Below are 23,271 nucleotides of genomic sequence, written 5' to 3'. Positions count from 1 at the left end.
ACTGAAAATAAAAAATGTATTTCAAGTCAGAATATATAGAAAACCCAAGAATTTAGACCTCATGTTATTGTATTTAAACAACTTGAATTAGCCGTAATAACTCTCCTTTCAAAAGAGTATTGAAAAAAAAAGGAATATAAAACCGCCCAGAAAACTGCAAATCCCGCAATTGAAATACGAACATTTTTGGAAGCACATTTTGCCCTCCGTTTAACTGTCGATTAAAATTTAAATTTTATACAAGAGCCAAAGTATTTGCCATAATTTTGTCGGCAGCTCTTCTGGCTGGCTCGAAATTAAATTTAATAATGCATTCGAGTCTGGACTGAATGGTAGGGTCTGGCTTTTGGCGGAAAGAAAATTTCATTAGGCAGGTGAAAAGGTGATATATACATATGTACCTATGTGAAACCGTTATTCGACTGAAAAAGTGAAAGTTAGGTGTTGCTTGATATAAGGATTCCACATTTATACGTTTTATGATATAGCTTGTTTTTGGTTTATATTTTATATATTAAAATTTTATTATATAAATATTTAGTAAATTTGATCAATAAAGAAGTAGTTCGTAATATTGTTAATAAGGGAATCCAATTTGATAATCTGTTAGTATATTTATACATTTACCCCCGATTTTAACATTTTATAAAATTTAAAAAATATTTACAATACCAACGGACGTTGGACGTTGCCCCTTATTCGTTTTTCCATTCGCTACTTTCAATAAGGTTAAATTGCTTTTGTGGGTCGACTTTTCATCATGTGGCTTATTGCTTGTCTCAGTCAGCGTGTGTGCCTCCCTGTGTGTTTTCCCTGTGCATTTTGATGGCGATGTCTATCTGTGTGTGTGTGTGGCCGTTGCCGCAGCGCTTGATTAGATTTTGCCACTCACTTTTCACCACTCCCCAGCCCCCCACTTTTCTCTGCGTGTATGTGTGGATCGGCGAAAATAACCGCAGCCACAACAACAGCAGAGAGAGGCGAGTTCTCGGCATGGAGAGTTACATTATTTTTGTGAAAATTTGTTAAATATGCCAAACACGCAGCGATGCATGCAAAGTGGCAAAAGCAGCGTCAGGTGTGGGCGGAGAGGGTGAGTTTCTAGTGAGGCAAGTGGGTGGCGTTGGGAGGCGGCGGGGCACAGGTGCCATATCCGAGGCGAGTCCATCCATACGTGGCATTGCGTACGCTTTGGCTCATATTTGTGACATAAATAAGCTAAGCCAAGTGCGGGATGCCAAGGGGAACAAAATGAGTGGGAGGTGGGTTGACTGAAGGATGCACGGGCACATACACACACACATTGGGCTGGAATGGCGGCAAATATGACCCGTTTTTATGCACGGCTAACTACTCTTTGTATTATGCTGGGGGTATGATGAGCTGAGCGGTAAATTGGTACTCTTAATATATATACTCTCCCAATTAAAATGCAGAAAACAATCCTAATAAAAACTACGAATTGTATTAAATTATTAATTAATTTTCGAAAGAAATATTTCAATTCAATGAGTATATCTTGGGTCGATCACAACTCCACATTTTGCATAACCCACTCATTACAGAATCCAGGATCCAAAGGAAAAGAGGCGAAAGCCTGCTGGAGGAGAGTGCAAAAGAAGAACGTCGATGTCATGGCTCGTTCGCTCTGCATTTGGTTTTGGTTTGGGTTTTCCAGAATCTAACCCTTCGGTTCGGTTCCCTGGCTTGAGAGTGGGGGTTCGCGTTGGGGCTTCGAGTGGTCGCTCGGTTAGGTTGAGTTGCATGCAAAAATGGCCAGCGCTCTAGCAGTAGAGGAAGGAAAAAATAAAGTCCTCTCTGGCTGTGTGTGTGTGCGTGTGTATATAGGTTGCAGAAGTGGCCCGCACTTTGGCCGCACACCACCCGTCCCACACCCCACGCCTTTCTGCTTTATGTTTTGAAATTAAAGTCGAAAGCGTGGCAACACTTAATGTGCGCCACTAGAAGCAGATTAGTTGCATTACCCCCGAAGCCGGCTCACCGAGTGGAATCGCCTTGCCTCAACTCGTCCATTTTCCATCCTGGCCTCCTGGCTGGCCAACGAGTTGTGTAGGAAGGAAGAAAGGAGAAGTGGCGGAATAGCTACGGCAACTAAGCCTGGTCTTCTCCTACGTTTTAATAATTTAAAACTAAAGCTCTTTCTCTTCTGGCAAAAACTTAAAGGTAAAGTTTTCCCACTGCTTTGGTGGAAGAATTAAACTTTAAATTGAATGCCGCTTAAGATTTGCGTGGACTAAGAGTCTAGGAACAGGGATTTACTTGGGAGAGCGAACACTTGGAATTTATTTAATGGCTGTATTGAATTTTATTAAATTGCTTACTTTAATAATATAAAGCATTTTCTATAGTTAAATTGGAAACCCTCTTGAATTTGTGGCTTTGATTGGAACTAATGAGGTCACAGCGCCACGCCAAGTTTGTTTATTTTTCTTTTTGGGACAAGAGCGATTTAAATTATGGAATTGCTGTGGGGTTGAGTGTGAGTTTTGGGATGGGTTTTGTTGAGTATTGGCATTCCGCCACCATCGAATTCAATGAATTTTAAAATTCCTCTTCTGCTGGCAATAGTGCGGCTGCTGCTGCTACTGCTACTGCTGCTGCTGCTGCTGCTGCTGCTACTGCTGACTGTGCGCAATTTCTGCTAGGATTATGATAATATAGCTCAAGTGCAGTTAGTCGCTGTCGCTGCTGCAGTTGCACTTGCCGTTTGCGATAATCATAATAATAATAATGGTTCTCCAGAGCTGATCCAGCTCCTCCTCCACCCCTCCTGCTGCTACTGCTCCATCATTATTGTGTGGGTTTTGCATTTGATAAGGTTTCTGGGATGATGATGATAATGACGATGCAGCATCAGCACCGGAATGGCAATTGAATTGCAAAGAGCGGAGACAGAGAGACGGCGGGTATTCCCCAACGAGTAAGTGGGAAGTGGGCTAAAGCCGCATTGCAGCACGCGTTGATGCCTCGAAATGTGGCAAGTGGCAGAAACGAAATGGGGGGAAAAAAACCCCAAGCATTAGAATTCACTGCCATTAAGCTGAATTTCCACACTTCTTGTGGTTACAACCGACCATCGAGAAGAGCGACACTCCCACTTCCCTGAATATTAATAATAATAATAATAATAATAATAATTTTAAATACTCCGCATGAGCTGTGAAATTTGCAAAGTCAATGACCAGAATGGCTACTAAAAATCAATTTCTACCCCATAAGCAGCTTAATTATAATTTTAATTGATTTCCAAAAACAGATTTCCAACGGGGGGTGGTGTGTGGTCCTGTGGCAGTGGCTATGTTGGTGGGCGTTTCATAAATTTTCACCAGCAAATTGCCGGCTATAAAACATAATTGGCATTCAGTAAAAATTTTCCGTTTATTGAAGCGATAAAATAATAATTTATAACAAAGCAATTTTTGGAACCACCGAAGTTCAAAATTTGCAAAAACTAATTTGGTTCCTGTGGGTTGTACTTGGTTGAGTTTTATAGGCAAATATTGATTTTGTTATTAATTCCGAGAGTTAATAAGGTTCACTAAACTTGTAAACAGTTAATTTTAATCAAGGGAAATAGGTTTAGCTTAAAACTTGAAATGCTGCGAGTGATTTGATAAATATTTTTACAATAATCATTGAAATTAGGCTTTAAATAGAATTATTTAAATTTATTTAAAACCAGTCTTATGTATTACCATCTTTAAACTGAAACTAAAACGTTAAAAAGCTTGCAAAAATTTAAATAAAATTCGCTCTATTTATTATTTTTGTCCAGTTGCTGAAATTGTAATCCGCTTTAAATAATCGCCAGCACTTTAAATGCATTTAAGCCAATTGATTCGCAATTTGGTTAGTTAAAAGATAGAAAACCCAACCGACCGAGCCAGACCGATCCCCGATTCGCCCGCACAAAACAACAACCACATCGCATCCTCAGCCAATTGCACATTCGATAACAATTAATTTGTGCAGTGCGCATTTTGCGTGCTTGTGCAAATAAATTAGTTGCCCATTTTCCCTCCACCCCCGAAACTTGGAGCCCTTTTCTATGGAAAGTGCAAATATTTGGCGAAATGTTAAATGCCTGCCAATTAGTTATCGAGAGTCCACCGCCGAGCGGACTGCTATCCCAGGGTGCGAGAGAGCTTTAATTTATGTAAAATTAATTGAGCATTGGCAAATGCTGGAATTAACTAAGCCTGGCTGAGCACAGAGCTCCGGCCAGACCGGACCAGTTTCAACCTGGCCCTAACCCACTTGAGTGTGGCTGGCACTTTTCAATGCCAAAACCCAGGGGCGGCTATTGGATTACACTCGACGATGTGGTCGGTCGAGGCTTCCGCCAACTTTTTCACGCAGCGATTAACTTACCAAGGCCAAGGTCTCCAGCTAAGCTCAGATGAGTCTTAGTCTATTGGAGACTTGGCTAGCCAAAAGTAGATTTAATAATTAATCTTAAATTATATACACAATAAATATTACTAACGCATTATCTTCCCTTTTCTTACAGAACGCAAACTCTTTGTGGGAATGCTAAACAAGAAGCTGAACGAGAACGACGTTCGTAAGCTTTTTGAAGTCCACGGAGCCATCGAGGAGTGCACCGTTCTCCGGGATCAGAACGGCCAGAGCAAGGGCTGTGCCTTCGTCACATTTGCCACAAAGCACGCTGCTATTTCGGCCATTAAAGTGGTGAGTACTCGGTGGAGCACAGAATTCCCATAATGAAAAAAAATGTATTCAAAGATTACCTCATCCCTGCAGACTCTCAGCCAGAACAAGATCATGGAGGGCTGCACGTCGCCGCTGGTTGTCAAGTTTGCCGACACCCAGAAGGAGAAGGAGCAAAAGAAGATCCAGCAGATTCAGGCCAATCTGTGGAATCTGGCCAGCAATATTAACATACCGTTGGGCCAAACCGCCACCACCGTTTCCACACCGATTCTGCCCAATCCCCCGCAGCAGGCTTCACCAGTCTTGGGCGCGGATGCCATTACCCCGGCATCCATTCAACTTTTGCAGCAATTGCAGGCCGTGGGACTGCAGCAACAGTTGCTGCAAGGTAAGGGGAATGGAATTTATTATATTTTTTGAGTTTTATATTATTTATTATTTTCCATTTAAAGCCCTTACTGGTCTAGGAGCCGCCCAGCAGAGCAGCTCGGCCACGGATACAAGTGCCGCGGCTGCCGCCGGGCTACTAACTCCGATGACCGTTCAAAATCTGGCCGCCATCGCTGCAATGACGCAGCCAAGTCTCACAAACGCCGCCGCCGCAGCAGCCGCTGCCACATCTCCGGGCAGTGCTCAGCTAACAAACACCGCCGCATTGCTTTGTAAGTAATCCGCCTTTAGTTTACGGGGAAAAATAGGACCTCTTAGTTAATAATTCAACATGGGATGTGTGCTGCTACCGTCTTATCCTAGCCATAAGTTTTGCCTCAGCTAATTATCTAATTTCTCCCCATTTCCGTATTGAAGTAGTCTCGTCCTTGTGCGTCACAGGAGGGGAGATGGTTCCACCCACTCTTGGTTTCGTAGCCAGCCGCCTGTTGCTGTTGGCTTTCCTTCTTCCACAGTTTTCTCGGTTTTTTTTCGTTTTGGTTTTCTTAGTTTTTCCTTTATCGATTTGTAATTATCTTGCGGGCACTCAAACATGTTGGTTGTTGTCCTGGTAATGGCCTTTAATGAGTGGCAAATGGTTATTGGGGCAGTAAGAAAACAATTTGACGGTGAGAAAATATTTTTTAAAAGACTGAAAATTAGTTTCCTGAACTTGAAAAGCTTCAATTTATTTATTGCATTAATGTAATTAGAAGTAAAAGTTTAACTTTTAATTAAAATTAAATAAACTCTCCTTGAAAATGGATATCCTCCACATTAATATAATTTTACTTTCGTAATTTCGTTCATCTATAATTGATGAAAACTTTCCACTCCAATAACCTTCACCGAAATTGCTTTGCTATTCTCGTTTCGGCTTCTACGTTGCCAACAAATGTGTCATCATCTGACATTCAAAGTGCCCAATTAGCTTAATTTAGTGGACGCTCCTGCTCCTCCTGCTTATCCCACCAACAAAAAACCACCCTCCCTTCTGCCACTGCCCACTGTTTTTCGAAACAAATTACAATCATGGCCTTGTCAATCTTCATTGGGGAGGAAACTCGAAGGAAATCGACTTAAAATAGCCAAATAAGAATTTCCTCTTCAACGTTGGGGGATAAAGGGATTGACGTCAGCGCCGCCGTTCTATTCTAATTAACTGAACAAATTTATCCTTTTCGGCAAATATACTAACCAGCATTTTGTTGTACATTCTATATTTGAACAATGCTTACCGTAATTTATGTAAATAATTTTGGATTGAAAGCAGGCCTCTTGAGAAAGAAGCCTGCGGCCAAGAAAAAAGGTGAGAAATATATGACAGTGATATTTTTGAAAGGAATATTTATACTTTTATACACTTATTTTATTTTTTATATTAATAAACAAATATTACATTTCAAATTCCGTAAATTTTAAAGTAACCTTGAGTTTGTAGTGAAAGTTACATTTCCTTTCACCTGCTGTGCGTTCACATTTCCTCATAAAGAAATGTGTGTGTGTGTTATTAAGTTTGATAGTTAAAGTCAACGAAGCATTCGACGTAACGTTCACGTGCACCGTAACGCGCTTGTTTTACGTCGCTCGCTTTACGTCACCAGCCCGGAGAGAGTTGATGGCCGTAAAGCTGGCGATGGAAAGGAGAGGGGACTGAACAGGAAAAGGGAGTCATTCTCCGGAGAAGAGGATACCGTACAACATACAAAATTACAAGTTACACTCTCTTGCGAAATTAACAACATGGAACTTATTGCAGCAGCACCAGGCAGTCTCTGGAGAAGTAGTAGGGGTTCCACCAGAGGTTATATAGGGGGATATTATAGAACGAGGACGAAAAAGGGATCTTCTCACTCCCTTTTTGATGGTTCCATTGACTTTTAAGTTGCAAGGAAACGGCAATGTTTTCTGTTCATTTCACGGTTTTTATTTCTCAGTTGGAAGTTGAAAGGGAAGCGCGAATAAAATAATTTCAATTATGATTAATGAAAATAAATACCTAAAATAAACCTAAAAGTGGGTATATTACTTTTACATTATTTTGTAGTTTTTTTTAATTCAAGGAATAATATAACAACTTAATCTTAATCTGAAAATTCTGTCTTGGATGCTAAAATAATAAATCCCTTGTTCCTCTTTTTTTTTCTAAGAAATCAAAAGCAGCTAAGAAATTCCACTTAAACTTGGCCAAGACAGAAAACACAAGGAAAATACTTGTGAAAAAAATAAGAAAACATGCCCAAAGGAAATGTCATTGCCTATCTGTGAACATTGCTGACCGCACTTGTTTCCCCCCTTTTCCTGCACTTGACTCTACTTAAATATTTTCTTAGCAAGTTCATTTCAAGAGAATCTTACCGAGAAGTAGGCGAAGAAAAGCCAAGGCCAAGTAAGTCGAAAAATCTGCGGCTGACTTAACCAGAAAAATGCCAAAAATTAAGCGGATTTTTCCAGTGTCTCCATCCTTCTCATCCACCTCCTCCTCTACATGGCTTTCTCTTTCGGTCCGAGCTTATCTTGTGGGGATTTTCGTGAGTTTTGGCCCTTGTGCACTTGTGCGTGCTCATCGTGTGCCACTTGAACGATTTCCGGGCACTTCATTTAATGAAATATTAAAAATTCCTTGCCCTGGGAGAGGGAGCAGATGGAGTCCGGCAATTCGGACTCCAAGGAGATGTCCTCTGTTTGCTGTTTCCTTTTGCTCTGAATTGAAAAAGAAATTCAGTTCAAAGTGCAGCTGACAGCGAGGACAGCAAGGTTGCGCCTATCTCTGGGTAGTTTCTCCCTTTCTTTTTTCGTATCCAGGGGTGTAAGGGTATATGGGATTTCCTGGATTTTGGAAAGAGAAAATGTGACTGCTTAATTATAATACCAAAAAATTGATAAATTCCTATAAATATATATATCTTGAAGTTCCTGTAACAACCGTTTATAAAAAGTTGAGTGTAATGACAGTCGAGTTTATATCCTGTAGCCTTCTTCCTCAATTTTCCCCCTCCAATTTTCTTCACAGTTTCCATAGAGAGGAAAACAACTTCCCGTTTGGTATTCCTTTTTTTTTCTTTGCTTAGCTCTCTCGGATACATAAACTAAACTACAAAATCGCTTTTCAAGTTGCCACGAGTAACAAAACTTTTTGCCCTTGTTGGTGTTGTTTTTGGCTTTTGCCTGCCACAAATAAAATGGACAAACAAATTGAGCTCTCGACTTTGGTCCCGCTTTGTTTGTTCTTCGCTCCCCCGAAAATTGTTTATGGAAAACGTATTGAAAGTATGAGAAAAGGCAGTCAGGAGCAGCAGTGGGAAATGAAAGAAAAAAACTAATTGCAGGGAGACTAGGGCTAGGAACAATGCAGGAGATATGAACAAATTGGCGAGAGGATAACAATAGCAGGATGTGGATGTAATGCTGGGAATTCGTTTTAGATTAGACTTGAAGCAGATGGAAAAAATGAAGAGGAAGCAATTAGCATATTGAAGAAAAGGGGGAATGATGATTGCAAGGGAGAGATTTCCTAATTAAATAATAAATCTGAAATATGAAAATCATCTACAATAGTGATTTTTCTTTTAACCAGATTAGCCTCTATCTTGTGATATTCCGCAAACACTCTTCACCGAAGCTCAAGTGCATCCAATTCAAAAAGTTTTCAACCTTTTTTTTATTTATATTTTCTTAGAGCTGTAAGTAGCAACCGAAAACAAAAAGCCAAAGACTCTTCTAGGATCTCCAGGCCAGCCAAGAGCAACAAACGAAAATCTTAATCAAAGTTTTGTTCAAGTGCAGTAAACTATGTAGTTTATATTACCAACCTCGGGCCACGCCCCCTTCTTCTCAGCTTCTCCTCCGCCTTCACAAGGCGCTCCTCAAACTGATTTAGGGTTTCAACACGTTTTCAACTCGTTCCTTTTTTGTTTAGCCATTCCTTTCATCTCATTTTGTTTTCCTTTTCTGGCCAGCTCTCCATTACTTTTGTTTATACACTTTTTCGCTTTTTGCACTTCAAAATCAACAAAAGCAACAATAACACAAAGTGGGAAGAAAAAGTCTTTTGCCTGCAAATGGCAAATAAGACGGAGGAGGAGGAAGAGAAGTAGAAGGGAAATTGTAAAATTTTGTACTTGAACTCGACGAACAAATTTTCAACTGTAAACTAAAAACTTGTAGCAGATACAAAAAACAGACAGCATCCGGACCAGAAATAGTTTTAGGCAATGTTTTCGACTTTCTTCTTTCTTCAATTTGCCATTGTTTGCTGTTTTTACTGGCCGGTGCACTCATGTGGATTATTATTGGCCAACTTAGTTAGCCGGGTCTTGTTTCTAGCAGCCTGATGAGTGTGTGTATTGCAGAATTGGCCCACTCGTTCCACTCTTTCCACTTGCTGACTTCTTGCTGTCTTTCTTTGCAAAAACTTTGAACAACAATTAAAACAAATTTTCGATGCAAATATGTGCAAAAGTTTTCGCCTACACGCTTCTGTCATATTTACACATGAATTTTATTTAGAATTTTTCATATATATTTTTCATTCTGTTAAATAAGGTAAAGTTTTCGAGACATTGTCTGTTGAAATGGTGATTTTTTTGACAGCCTAACGAGCTGAATTAATGTTCATAAACTAAATTGGAGTAATCTAAAATGTTGTACTTCACAGAAATAATAATTTGTCGGTGAAATTAAACTTGGGTATAATTTGTGTTAAAATTCCCAAGTAGGAATTCTGCGATATATTTTTATTAGCTTAATTTTGCTTATTGAAACCAAGGGGAGTCTAGCTATCGCTTCTATCACATTTTCTGTAATTTCGTACACACTACACACACTCGCATACACACAAAGGTTTGCAAAACTCATTAATAACGGCGATCATGGACGACAAAAGGGATGGGAGGAGGGAGGAGGGGCTGCCAAAGTGGCGGTCAGGGGCCGGATTGCTAACCACAAAATTGCATTGCATGACGGCCAATGGCGAAACACGCAAAACAACTAAATAACAAACAACAGGCGTCAAATTACACAAAACCCGAAACCAGAACACAACCAACACACACACACACATACAGATATTTCTACAGAGACAAATTAATTTTAGATTCGCCGCCACTGTAGCTGCTTTTGTTGTTGTTGTTTCTGTGAGCTTGGCAAAATAATCAAATGTCGCCCCACGTCGCAGTGCACAAAATTCGATGATTAATTACGTCTGACGATACGAAACGAAACCAACTAAATAATAATTATACAGTGAAATAGGAGGAGGTACAATCATTGTGGGATAGTTGCATGGTTTGGGGGAAATAATGGTGGAATAAATTGACAAAAAAACTAGAAAATATTTGAGTTTCAGATTTTTCCAAAATATTTTTTCTCTCTGAATTTATTGTAATTAGGCTAACCTAACCTAAATATAATTTATTTTTTACCTAATTTGACATTATTCTCTTCTTTATCTTTTCCTGGAAAAATTTTTTCTTTTATATAATTTTACCAGACGTAAAATATGTAATTTACATTACTAACTATCCCCTCTTTTATCTCCCTCACTCTCTGGCATCTATATAGGGTCTGATCCGAATCCATTGGCATCGGCATATATGTCAACGGCCGCTGGTTTGCCGCAATTCGGCAGCGCCAGTGCATTGTCCACCTCACCGCTGGCCAGCGTTGCCCTTAGTGCCGCGGCTGCCGCAGCTGCGGGCAAGCAGATTGAAGGTGAGTAACCATAATAAAAATACACTTAAAAAATATTTTTAAAACTTAAGATTATACGTTTTAAGTAAAAATCAGACCTGACAAAGTTTAATATTTAAAGTAGTATAATGTATATTATTTTAAAAGCTTTTACTTTTATCATAATATGTAATTATCGGCGGACATTTAAAAGGCAATGTCTACAGGTCGTATACGTAATTTGACAGATAATTGAGCTGATAAAAAAGTTTAAATAAATAAAAGATCAATAATTAATTAATGGTTTTTCTTTTTAATTAAAGAAGCTTTAAATTCCATTATAATATATTTTTTACTTCATTAAAAATGTCAACCAGTCGTATACGTAATTTTAAAAATAATTAAGGTAGTAGAAAAGTATAAAAAGAAACTAAAATTTTCAGTTTTAATTAAAATTTGGTGTTACAAATGTATTCCAGAATTTTTTCGCGTTACATAAGCATTTGCGGGGGCAATCAGAAAGGTTTTTGAAAAGCGCAATGGCGGGGGAAAATGTAACTACACGCACACGGTAGGAATAGAAATGTCTAAATGCCTGACATTTTGATAAATGCAGCAAAATGCCCGAATGAATGCTGCTGCGGTTGTGTCACTCCAATACCAAATCGTTTGCTCTGTGCTTTATCCTTGCCGCTATTCTCTAAACCATTGCATAAAGATGGCCTTTTGAATACCCTAAGCTATAGAGGTTTAATTGGTATAACGTTTAAATAAATATTAAAAAGAAGAAACATAAGAAAACAGGATATAATTCACATTTTATGACATTAATGTGATTGATTTACTTATTCAATTGTTTTTATAAATTTGTTTAATTTTTTAACCTGTTGAAAACAAAAGAGTGAACCTTTTAAATTTTTAAAATATATATAATTCTGATATTTTATACTTTTGTGTATCTCAACCTTTGATAGTACCCTTACTTACTGCCACATCTGCAATTGTATTTGTTTCTGCTGCTGATGCAACATCACATGCATTAACCCGCTCATTGCTGTCAGCGTCACTCGTTCGTTGGTGATACGGTTATTTTTTCGTCCTTTTTTTGTTGTCTCCCACCCAGTTTACTCTGTTCGTTGCTCCCGCATTATGTCCTCCCATTTCCCAGCCCCGCCTTTCGCGCAACTTTTCCGAATCCCACTTGTCATGGACATTTTGTGTGGATGCCTGTCTAATCTACTTAGTTTTAGTTCTGCAATTGTACTCGTTGCTTTTAATATTATCCTGCGGCCTTTTATTTTATATGAAAAATCATCTATCAAATGTTATGCAGTTGCTGGGATGAGAAATGAGAGCAGAGCAGAGAGAGAACGTCAGTTGGACATTTTCATAACTCTAGAAATATGATTTAAGCAGATCTTACACCCCCAACAAGCCTCAACAAATCAAAATCCCTCAAGAATTTCAATCTCCTTTTGCCAGGATGTGTGCCCCTCTAATCCGCAATCGAATGTCCTCTGCTGACACAAATCCTTCAATGCCATAAGCACAAGCCAAGAAGCAAATTCCCGGTGGAGATGTAGCAAAAATCAATAAGATCAATCATCCTGTACATTTCACTCCTGTCTTCCAAGCACTCCATGCTCCCCCAGCTCCACATCTAGCACTTGCTAAGGAGAATTTATGAGGAGCATTTTGGTGGGGGGCTTAAATTTTTATCAGCTCCCGACACAGTGTAAATATTACACACACTTGACACACAATTCCATTAGTCAGACGTCGCTGTCGATATCGGGAAATATGGCAACTGAGCATTTCTCCCTATATGTTCGTGTACTTTGGCACACATAACATTAAAGTTGCAGCAGGAGATATTCGAAATGTTTTTGGGGGTGGAGGAGGAAGAAAAAAACGATGGGAAAAGGGGGGTGAAAATGCAACGGAAAATGTTTTGGCATTGCACTTTTTGCTATATTTCCGGTTACATAAGCAAACATCCTTTGAGTGGATGTGAGTATGTGCACAGGGAAAAAAGTGTAGCCAGAGTTTTGAAGTGTTTGTAAAGATTCAGCATTTATGCATTAAAATCTTAAAAATATTGTACTTAAATACAAAGATATTTAAAATAAATATATCTAAATTAGTCTTTAATATTTCTCTCTCTGCATTTTATGCACACCATATAGTGAGATATATTTTTGCAGTTGAGTGACTCGCTCCAGCTCGCCCTTCGTCTTCACATCTACTGGCTTCGTTATCCTTTTGTGCGACTCCTTGTTTGCTCTGCTGACTCATGACGTCGCCGAAAATCCCCTCCTGACCAACTGCAACAACCAACAACTATCGAGGAGGCGGGGCAAGCCTGATCTAGGTTCCCAGGATTGCGGGGGGTACTGTGTCTGGGTGGAAGCACAACAAATTGCTCTTGCTAGCCGAAATGCGAAATGTGAGCTGCCATGTTTCGCCTCGCTTGGGTGGATTGTGAAAAACTATCATAGATGATTTAGACTTGCTCAAATGGAAGTTGACCCGAAGAAAAGCTGAGAAAAGACGGGAGGGAAAAGCTAAGCTCTATGTAATTATTGGGATGAGATAAGGAAAGATTACGACACGCAGAGGGGGAGGTCGGTAATGGATAATTGACTGTGATTGGGTGGCGTTTAAAACCTTTGGAGTTTTATATAAATTTTATAATGATATATTTTATATATTTTCTAAAGTTTTAACTATTTCAAACTAATTTAATTCCATTCTTATACGAATTTTATTCTCAATATTTGATTTACTTTAACTTTAATGAACATCAAGCCTATTATCCAGTTCTGTAAAAGCTTAACTGGGTTTCCTCTTGCCTTTTCTCTTTCCTCTTCTAACTTTCCTTGATGCGAAAATCCCATCGAACTCTCATTTCGAAAAGGGAAAAAAAATCTAGAGACAATCCTAAAAATTCCGGATTTATGCAATCTGTGTAGGAAGAAAGGGCTGCAAAAAACTGCAGCAACACAATGCCACTGTAGGGCTGATAAATTCTCAACATGTGAAATTTATCAAATGACGACAAGCCGCACAACATCTCGGAGATAGAAAAGAGGATAGTGGGGGATACGAAGCAGAGCCATAAAGGCGGGTGAGAGCAGGAAACAACTTATAAGCATGTAGACAGGACCAGACGACAGGCACGAAATTAAGCAGGAAATAGAAGCAAAAGCAGAGCAAAATAAAAATAAATATAATAATATGACAAAAATCTCGGGAAAAATAAGAAATAAATGAGAAGCGGCCCTAGAACTAGTATCTGCAGTAAATATAACGCTTTAAAGGAGCTGTAGGAGCACAAGAGGAACCATCCTCCGACCAAAGAAAGGGACGGACGGAAGGAAGGCGGGCAAATATGACAGTGACAGACGATCCGGGGAATTCCCCGCTTTCAGAATCGGTTGGGTGACCCTAAGGCGGCAGCGGTCGCTTCTCCTTCCGGCTGTGCAGCCGGATTAAAGTCATGTGCATAAGCCGGAAGTTGGAATATAAAATAACCAAATATGTGTGTGTGTGTGGCTGCAGAAAGGATGAGGCGGAGGAGGAGAATTACTGCTACTGTGAGGAGATACTGCCGGGAGTCCAGAGACAGCGGAGGAAGTCGAAAGATTTGCGACTTATGCTCCGGGGAGTGGGCGCAATTGTGAATGCGGAGCCGACGAGTTGCAATCCGCTTGCAAGCGAGTGATTATGGAAAAGGGCAACGTATGACACTTGGAAAAAAAATACACCAAGTCGGCAAAGCTTCTGAATTTTGAATAAGAAAAATAATTATTTTAAATAATTCCTATTAATTTTTTTTTAAACTTCCAATTCAATAATAAATATTTCTTGCTATAAATATTTATTTCCCATTTTTTCCACTACAACTTTCGTAGTAAGTCGCATTAAAATCAATAAAATAGAACCAGATATATGTCGAGGCAGAACTGGAACTGTAGCTTATGTGCCATAGATTCCATTTGGCTTCCTTCCGCCTTGGTCGTGTGCCCTTGAGAGGAATAGGAAAATAGCGGATGACTTTCCCCTGTTTTCCCCAGCTCGGTCGGATGAGCGCGACAGCCAAGAAAAAACGCTAACCCCCAACGGCGAAAGGGGCAGGGAATGTGCATCTGCATTCATCTCTCTCCTGCCATCCTGCCATCGATGGCAAACGGGGCAGGACACAGGACATGGCAATGCCAAGGCGGATGGCGCATCTTTTGGTCGACGGAAGAGGAAAATGCAATATAGGAAATCGTTTTTCGCACACTGAAAAATTCCAGTAGAGCAACATAAAAAAAACAGAACCCCTGCGAGTTGTGAAAAACAAAACAGGAAGTTTATTTGTATGTGCGAGGCTCTGGCGGAAGGGCAATCCTTTGCGGATTCCAAGAAGTTACACATTTTTCTGGCTACCAAAATGTGTGGAAAACATTTTGCGGTTGACAGCTAACTGAATTTATAGAAAGTATAGTGAGATTAGACTAGAGATGGATTTATTTTTGCAAATAAATTTTTGAATATATGTAAATAGGTTTGAAAAAAGGGGAAAAGTAAACCAGAATCTATAAAAGTAAAGAGTAGATTTATCAATCCTACAGATACTTAAAGGTTTACTTGAGCTTTAAATGTTTAATTTTCTGCTGATGAGACTTTTCTTTCTTTTCTTCCTTCTTGAATTATTACCAGAAAACCTTTTCAAGTGCCACACAAATTGTTGCCTTAATTTGTTGCCTTGGTATTGACACCCACCGTTTTTGCTTCTTCACATCTATTCTTTCATTTAATTATATGGTGGTGTGTTGTGCCGCACGTGTCGCTTGTTAGTCGCGTAATTCAATAGCTTCAAGCATTTTTAATTGGACTTTTTCACTCTCCACTCGCTGGAGCCTAAATTAATTGATAGGTGTTCAAAATTACAAAGCAACAAGTGCTGCAGGAGCACCAGCAGCGGCACAAATAGTATCAGTATCACGACGAGCCTTGAGTCAATTAATATGAAAATCCTAGCAGCATCAACGGCTTGTGACTGCCTTCGGCGGCCGTTTCAAAGGAAGAGGAGGGAAGGAGGACGATGATGACGGAGGTATGCCTCCGGAGGAGCAGCTTTCTTCGCCATTCAATTTGGCTTCATTCTGTAATCGCATCAGCGTCGGGCAATCTGTCAGCAGTCAGTTTACCTCGGGGGTCTCAGTTGGCTTGTGGAGTGGGTAGAACCTGTGGGTAGAACCTACGGGGATTGCAGGGCCTATGGAGGAAGTGGTGCTAGCCCAGTCATATATCAAGGTGATCAATAGCAGTGCTTCTGGCAAACGATGATGGAGTTGCCTATGGGAATTGGGGTTCATTGCTGTTCTCCGAGCAACACTACAAGCCTATCCTATTACAATGTGTGTGTAAATTATGAGTGTGTGTGTGTGAATGTCCTGGCAAAGCATTGTAATTATTGTCCCTGTGAATCTTAATTGAAAATCAGAACACTGTAGAGCATAAGTTCAGTTCAGAAATTAAAGTTGAGAGCATACGCTTTTTGCCTTAACTTAAATTATAAGTAATATTTTTATAACTTATTTTCTAGTAAATATCTTCACTTTCATTGTTTCTGTTTCCTTTTTTGGATTGGTTTGTGTCTTTTGGTTTAATAATATTGAAAACCGCTAAATGCCAGCTGCCATTCGAAGCGTTTAGCTGTCATTAAAAAGCATCACGAAAGTGAAAACGCGACTGCTGACGTACGCAGCTTTCGCCCGCTCTCTCGCTTTGTCTGTGTCCTTTCTACCATCCCCTCACCCACCCTTTTCATTCTTGATGTACACAAGAAAAAATATGTTTAAAATAATAGTTCAAATCACAAATATTAATTAATTTTAGCCTTAGCTTTTGCTTGAGTCTATGAGCCTTATTTTATAACAAATTCTTAAGCAGAATCACTTCGAGAAAAGAGATTTTCCAACCTTTTCTCTCAGTGTATCTCTGGCTGCTGGTGGGCTTGTAATATTGCTGAATGCTGACTGCCGACTGCTGACTACTCATCTGCTGACTCCTCATTGCCAGTGACGTTGACAGTAATTTGCACGAAAAGTGCAACCGCAGCACGAGGCGTGAGCCGCGTTAATGTGCGTCTGACAGAGATGGGTAACAGGGAAAGAGTGGGAATAGCGAAAGAGACGGCGGCGCCACTGTGATGATAATGTCGCGAAACCCGATGGTGATAATGATAATGCTGCGAAAGATAATGATGGCGAGGCGATGCCAGCAGTCGTTGTCGGCACGTGCAGCTAAACAAAGTGTCACACCCAGCGAGAGAGTGGGAGAGGTAACTGCAGGCAGCAACGCGTTAGTCGAGCGCATCATTTCCGTTTCCGTTTTGGCAATCAGATGCTGATGCTTGCTGCTGGCCAGGATTTCTCCCTGTTCGCCCGTAAAATTTGTAGCTTTGTCCGCTCAACTTTCAGTGTCTCCGTTTTGCGGTTTTGTGGGTGTAAATGACTGGGTGGCACTGCTTAATTAATTGCCTGTTGCCAGGTGAGACTGTAATGCAGCAGGTAGCAGCAGCAGCAGCAGCATTAGAACTAGAAGAAACAAGAGAAACTACTAAGGCCACGTCCAACTAATTACAGGGAAATATCTAAAAGTTTAGTCTTTATTCTTAAGTTATTTTTAACTTAAGGCTTTAAAATTATTTAGTAATATATTTAATATTTTTAAATTAATAATTTCCTTTCCTTCTTTTCAGGACCCGAGGGCTGCAACTTATTCATTTACCATCTGCCGCAGGAGTTCACCGACACGGATCTGGCCTCAACCTTCCTGCCTTTCGGCAATGTGATCTCGGCCAAGGTGTTTATTGACAAGCAGACGAGCCTGTCCAAGTGCTTTGGCTTCGTGTCCTTTGATAATCCAGAAGCGGCCCAGGTGGCCATCAAGGCGATGAACGGCTTCCAGGTGGGCACCAAGCGCCTGAAGGTGCAGCTGAAGAAGCCTAAAGACTCGAAGCCGTACTAGCCGGCTAGCGGACTCCCAAGGAGGCCTCCCTCCCACCAAGATCGACGGGTCATCCGGATTGCCGGGGAGACCGAGTAGAGAATACTGAGATTTGTGAAATATGGAGTAGTCAATGAATGAAGAGTTGCCGTGTAGAGCGCGCGCGCGTTGCAAGAGAGTAACCCGATGCAAATGCCAACGTTGTACGTATCTTGAAAATACAAAAAAAAAAAAAAAAAAGCTAAAGACATGAAACAAAATTTGTGCCAAAATGAGACAGTGTCACTTATGATTTAGCACGTTATATGTTGAATTAAAACAAACAACAAAAAATACAAAAAAAAAAAACATAAAAAGAAAAAAAGAAAAAAAAAAAAAAAAAGAAACAAAGAATACACTTGTTAGTTAGACCGTAGATTAGTTAACTTTCTGTTGAAGTTCCCTTAAGACCTTCTTTTACGACTTGTTTTCTTATTTTTAAACTATCGTACGAGTTGGTTGAACCATCGCCTTTTTTTATTACATATTTTGTATACATATTCATGACACACACACACGAAACTAAACAATAAAAAGGAAGAAAAAAAACAAGATCTGTTCAGAGTGTTAGTTTATAAGTTTTTGATATATCTGATAATTTTATAAGCACTCTTTCTCTGTTTGATTTGTTCATCTCTCATGTTGCAAGTCACAATGAAGTTCTTACTATAAAAATATATATATATATATGAAATATATATCCTAGATCTAGTTACAAGTTACTCGTTTTGTTCAATGGATTATCTCTCTATAAATACTATATATACCCACATTTATTAGTTTTTAGTTATCTGATTTGTTAATTATCCCAACTAACTCACATTTTTTATATGTACTGAGAAAAAAAAAAAAGAAATGTTTCTGTTACCCACACAACACACACACAAAACACCAACATCCTTATTATTATTAATTATTATAATTATGCGATTTGTAAAGATCTTTGCATAAAAAGACAATACACACAATCCAAATGAAATCAAAAACAAAGAGGAACAATTTGTTATTCATGGAGTTTATTTTACTTTTTCAGTTTTCACTTGCAAAATTACACAAATCTGGTATTATAAATTTATACATATACGAATTATACCCTGTAAACTTATTGTTTTAGTTAGTTTCTTTGGCTTTATGTCGTGTCACATCTTTGAAGTAGATGAGTGCACATAATGTAGCATACTTTGTTTATGTAAAAACTCACAATACACACATCCACAACACATATGTAAACAACTCATTGAACTACATAAAACATATCTCAATAAAGTTTTGTTCTCTGTTTCAAATGCACAACAAATATACATAATCTGTGTGTTTAAATCTTTGTTTATCTTTATTTTCTTAGTAGTTTTCTTATTTACTTAATTTCAGAGGAAACACACTGCCTTCCTAAGATTAACTTTTATATATTAATTGAAACAGCTTTTCTATTTACTCAATAGACGCCTTGTTGACCATTTATTTTTCATATTTTGGAGGAGGCAAGTGATAGTTGTGGCAGGCCGCCAGCTGAAAGGTATGTAAAATTCTTAAATATTAAACATATTTAATACAAAACAGATTCCATCTCGTTCCAGTTGTATGCTTAGGTCCCGGAAACTTGTAAATATATCGTGCGCTAAGTATCGAGCATCTGGAGAATAAAAAAACAAACAAAACAAAACACCTATTCATTTGCTGTCGCATACAAATTTTCAAGAACTGTACATTTTAACAACAAACTAAATCGGACGCTCTGTAAAAAATCTGTATTCTAAAATGTTGTACGATAGCCAAGAAAATCCGTTTTTTAAGCTTGTAAAGCGCGCTATTTTTAACAAAGTAAATTTATAAATAAAAGATCGAAATAATATAATTTTATTTCTGGTTTCTGGTCAGATTAAAAACGTTATGTTGTAGCTGAATAAAAGCATTGACAAATCAGAGATGAGGTTTAGCCAAATTATTTTCATTTTCATCCTGGGTTTCTGTTTTCGGGCGAAGCTGTGTGCATTTTAAACTATCTGGATGTGGCTTTAAATTAAACAATTTCAACGCAGACAAAAAACATTCTTCTTAGATCCTAAGCTCAACGATATGAATCAATGTTCTGTGTGTAATTAACTGTGTAATTATAAAAGTTAGCCTCGTAAGTGTAATTTTTTAGAGAAACAAAGCAAGGCTGTGTGTTCTGACTAGATTGTAAGCTTTCTTCACTACCCGATAATGGAAATTGGTAGGCAATTCGATAAAATAAGTTTGGAAAAGCGCAGAAGTATGTATTTGCTGATGCTAAACGTAATTCTAGTGATAAAACGCAGTTAAGTGAATGGATTATATGTATACTTTAAGTAAAACGTGTTTGTATGAGCAACACACACCCCCAAACACACACAACACACACACACATCAGCAGCATTCAAACAGAATAAGTAAATCAATAAAAGGTGTCATGATTTTTATAAAAAAAAAAACGGAAATAATAAAAAAGAACGCATTTTTACTGGAAATAAGTTACACAAACTGACGCTGGATAATTTATCAAAAAATGTCTTGAGCCAGAGAAAACTTTGCGATGAAAAACTTTCAGCCAAGAGGCGACTTTGGGGAAAAAATAAACCAACGAAAGACGTACAAAATGTTGACGACTGCGAGAGAGAGAGCGAGAGTTGTAGTAACTAAAGGAAAACTTCAACAATAAACGAAATATTTTGCTAAACTTGCGATTTGCATATGAGAAACTTTATGCCAATTGTGGAGGTAGAGGGCAGAGGCGACAGCTCGAGGGTGCTGGAGCCAGGCGAGATCCTGATTCTAAGGCCTTGGAAAGGGGAGCAGGAGGACGTGTAAACAAATTTACCAACTACGTGACGCAGCAAGTTCGTTCCGGTTCCCAGTTTCTCCAACTCACTCACTCCCTTTCAGGCGGGTTGCATAATCAAAATCCAAGTCAAGTCTTAACGCAAGATTTATTCCCATTTAAATCATGCGTGGCAAAGTTTTCTCCAAGCAAATGCCAACCGTACAGGAGGAAGGCTACGTCGGCGCTTACACGGCAATAATTTCGTGTCTTGGCATATTCAAATATTTTGACATTTGATTAAGCCAAAAACTTTTTGGCATTTCTTTCTGGCCGGCGAATCTTTGAGAAAGAAAAGCGTTGCAACAATAGTAAGGTAGGAAATTGATTGTTCGCTTGGGATAAGCAACCCATTGATCACGGCAACTGATGACTATTCAAGGAAATCTTCTTGGAAAATCGGAAATTTGAGGCCTGGTGAAAATAGTAAAGTTTTTAAGAGCTATCCTTAGTTTTTTAAACAATTCGAGATGGTACTAAGTGAGGCACAGACACAACCAGAAAACAGAGGGTGTGGACCAAAACGGAGCCTAGCTCTAATGGGAGACTCGAGCAGGAGAGTCTCACCACTAATAGGTAGGTATTTTACCTTTCCATTAACTAAATAAATCGTAAACAACTTCAAGGTAAAGGTGTTGTATTTATAGACATTTTCCTCGCTCAACCCTAAGATCCTTGAGCACTATTCCTGCTCACCAAGACCTCATTTCCCTGACAACCTCTCAACTAACGCTTAATCGAAATCCCATCCTTTGCCTCGGCCGCACATCCCATCTGGTTAACAATTCGCGAGCGTTTGATGAGATCTTTTGTCATGCTCCACTGGCCAAATCGCTATTTAGGCCACTAAATTTGAGCCACATCAGCGAAGCTTGTAGTCCCATCCACGAGCCGCCTGTGAGATTGGGAGGACATGTGTGTGTGTGCAGGATGTGTTCCAATCTAGACATGAACATGAACACGGACAGGAATCCGGACACGAACATGGACCATATTGGGGTTGGTAGGGGGAGAAGAAGCGCCGTCGCTGGGGAAACCGAGGCAGATTAGCAAAGTTTGTAATTACGTTGGTAATTGATTAGGTTCGAACAACAAACTGCTAATAAGATTATTGCAGTTGAGAACAAACCGAGCTGAAAAAACAAAACCCAGGCCCACGACGCCCACAGCCCGCTAAATTATCCTGCAACTGGGATAGCCAGAGTGGCGAGGGGGGGATACCAAAATGGAAGCGATTTTGTGGCACAAGTTTAGCATACAGAAAGAAAAAAAAAAAGAATTTCTGGATTTAAAAACAATCAAAATTAGAAAATAAAAATTTTTAATATTAATTGAAATATTTTGTCTTGTTTGTTATTTATTTATTTTAAAATGATAGAAGATTATATAAGGCTCTTTGTCATAAATATTTTATTGCCTCCTGATCTCCTGAACCTAAGATTTACAACCCGTTTTCCCTAGATTTTCCCTTCAAATAAATTTCCTCACTTCACTCATACACTTTTTTTCAAGTGTGATGAGGAGCATCCTTTCAGAGCCAATCCCTCTCTCCCGCTCTCTGCCGCAGTAACATCCGCTGTTTGTTTGCACAATTTGCACAGCGGGTGGGCAGTTGGAGCTCGCAGGGAGGGCGTGGCTGGGGCCACAGTAAGCTCACGCAAGCCGGAAGAACAACAATCGACCACCGAAATAACAATGGATTTGGCGCGTTTGCCCGTTTTTGGCATTGGGCGTATTGTTAATGGCATTGCACGCACATCGATGGCAACGGTGGGGGGTTCCCCGAAATCAGAGGAGTAAAAGGGATGGCAGGCCAAGGGAGGAAACGGAGAAGACCTAGAGAGATGGGATGAGGTTGGGCATGAATGATAGAGCGAGTGGGATGCACACGCAGAACACAAACAATTTAGCGGCAAATGCAATGTGGACAAACAATCTGTGGCTAGAAGGGTTTGTGTGCCAAACCAAAGGCGAAACAGTTAAAGACGATGGCCAGCGTTGGGGATAATCCTTTGTGGGGGCTAAGATACTAAGTAACAGTGGGTTATTGGAGCTCTAAGAAGTAGTACAAACTTAAGCCAAAAGTATTCAAAAAAATTATCAAAATTAAAGAGAAAGTTTGGTTATTCTACTATTTGAATACATATTTGTACAATATTTAAAAATAAATAGTAGCACTTGCCTAATACGGCCACTGTCAGGTCCCTGTATCTGATCATTTTCAATCGAACTTCATCGGGAGCGAGAACAGCTGATTAAAATCCTTGGCAGTCCACTCTCATTGCATCCTGCCTGTCATCGTCATCGATCGCACTCTAAATGGAACTCGAATTGCACTAACATACGCGAAGGCCCACACTTTCATCCTACACGGAGAGAAATGTCTTAAAAATGTAAAAAATAGACTCTTAAGATGACTGAATACCAAAATATTTGTATAGTCATAAGTCAAGGAAAGTCTCTAATGTGTTTCTTTCCTTAACACTTTATTGTTATGTTTTTGTAGTTTTCCCTAAAAATTCAGTTTCGTAACACTCGAATTCTTTTTTCTCAGTGCATTCAGCGAAACGAATTCGATTTTGAAGGAGAAACCGAAA

The 23,271-nt window shown here is 39.3% G+C and overlaps 1 protein-coding gene across 7 annotated transcripts in view; it reads left to right on the top strand.

Annotated features, from left to right (window-relative positions):
• The window catches only part of bru1 (bruno 1), a 111,343-nt gene extending 91,653 nt beyond the window's left edge, over nucleotides 1–19,690 (top strand). For 2 of the 7 annotated variants that reach the window (XM_017168798.3, XM_017168815.3), the window contains 7 exons: nucleotides 4,532–4,713; nucleotides 4,786–5,083; nucleotides 5,148–5,357; nucleotides 10,687–10,836; nucleotides 17,549–17,999; nucleotides 19,278–19,351; nucleotides 19,413–19,690. In XM_017168798.3, coding sequence (XP_017024287.1) covers nucleotides 4,532–4,713; nucleotides 4,786–5,083; nucleotides 5,148–5,357; nucleotides 10,687–10,836; nucleotides 17,549–17,817 — 1,109 coding nt within the window. In that variant the 3' untranslated portion in view covers nucleotides 17,818–17,999; nucleotides 19,278–19,351; nucleotides 19,413–19,690. Of the gene's footprint in view, nucleotides 1–4,531; nucleotides 4,714–4,767; nucleotides 5,084–5,147; nucleotides 5,358–10,686; nucleotides 10,837–17,548; nucleotides 18,000–19,257; nucleotides 19,352–19,395 lie in introns of all 7 variants that reach the window. The other 5 variants (XM_070283182.1, XM_017168806.3, XM_070283183.1 and 2 more) reach the window with 4 other exon arrangements.
• The last annotated feature ends 3,581 nt before the right edge of the window (nucleotides 19,691–23,271 follow it).

This window comes from Drosophila kikkawai, chromosome 2L, assembly GCF_030179895.1.
Source record: "Drosophila kikkawai strain 14028-0561.14 chromosome 2L, DkikHiC1v2, whole genome shotgun sequence".
Taxonomy (NCBI): Eukaryota; Metazoa; Arthropoda; class Insecta; order Diptera; family Drosophilidae; genus Drosophila; species Drosophila kikkawai.
This window is presented reverse-complemented; position numbering and strand designations above follow the sequence as displayed.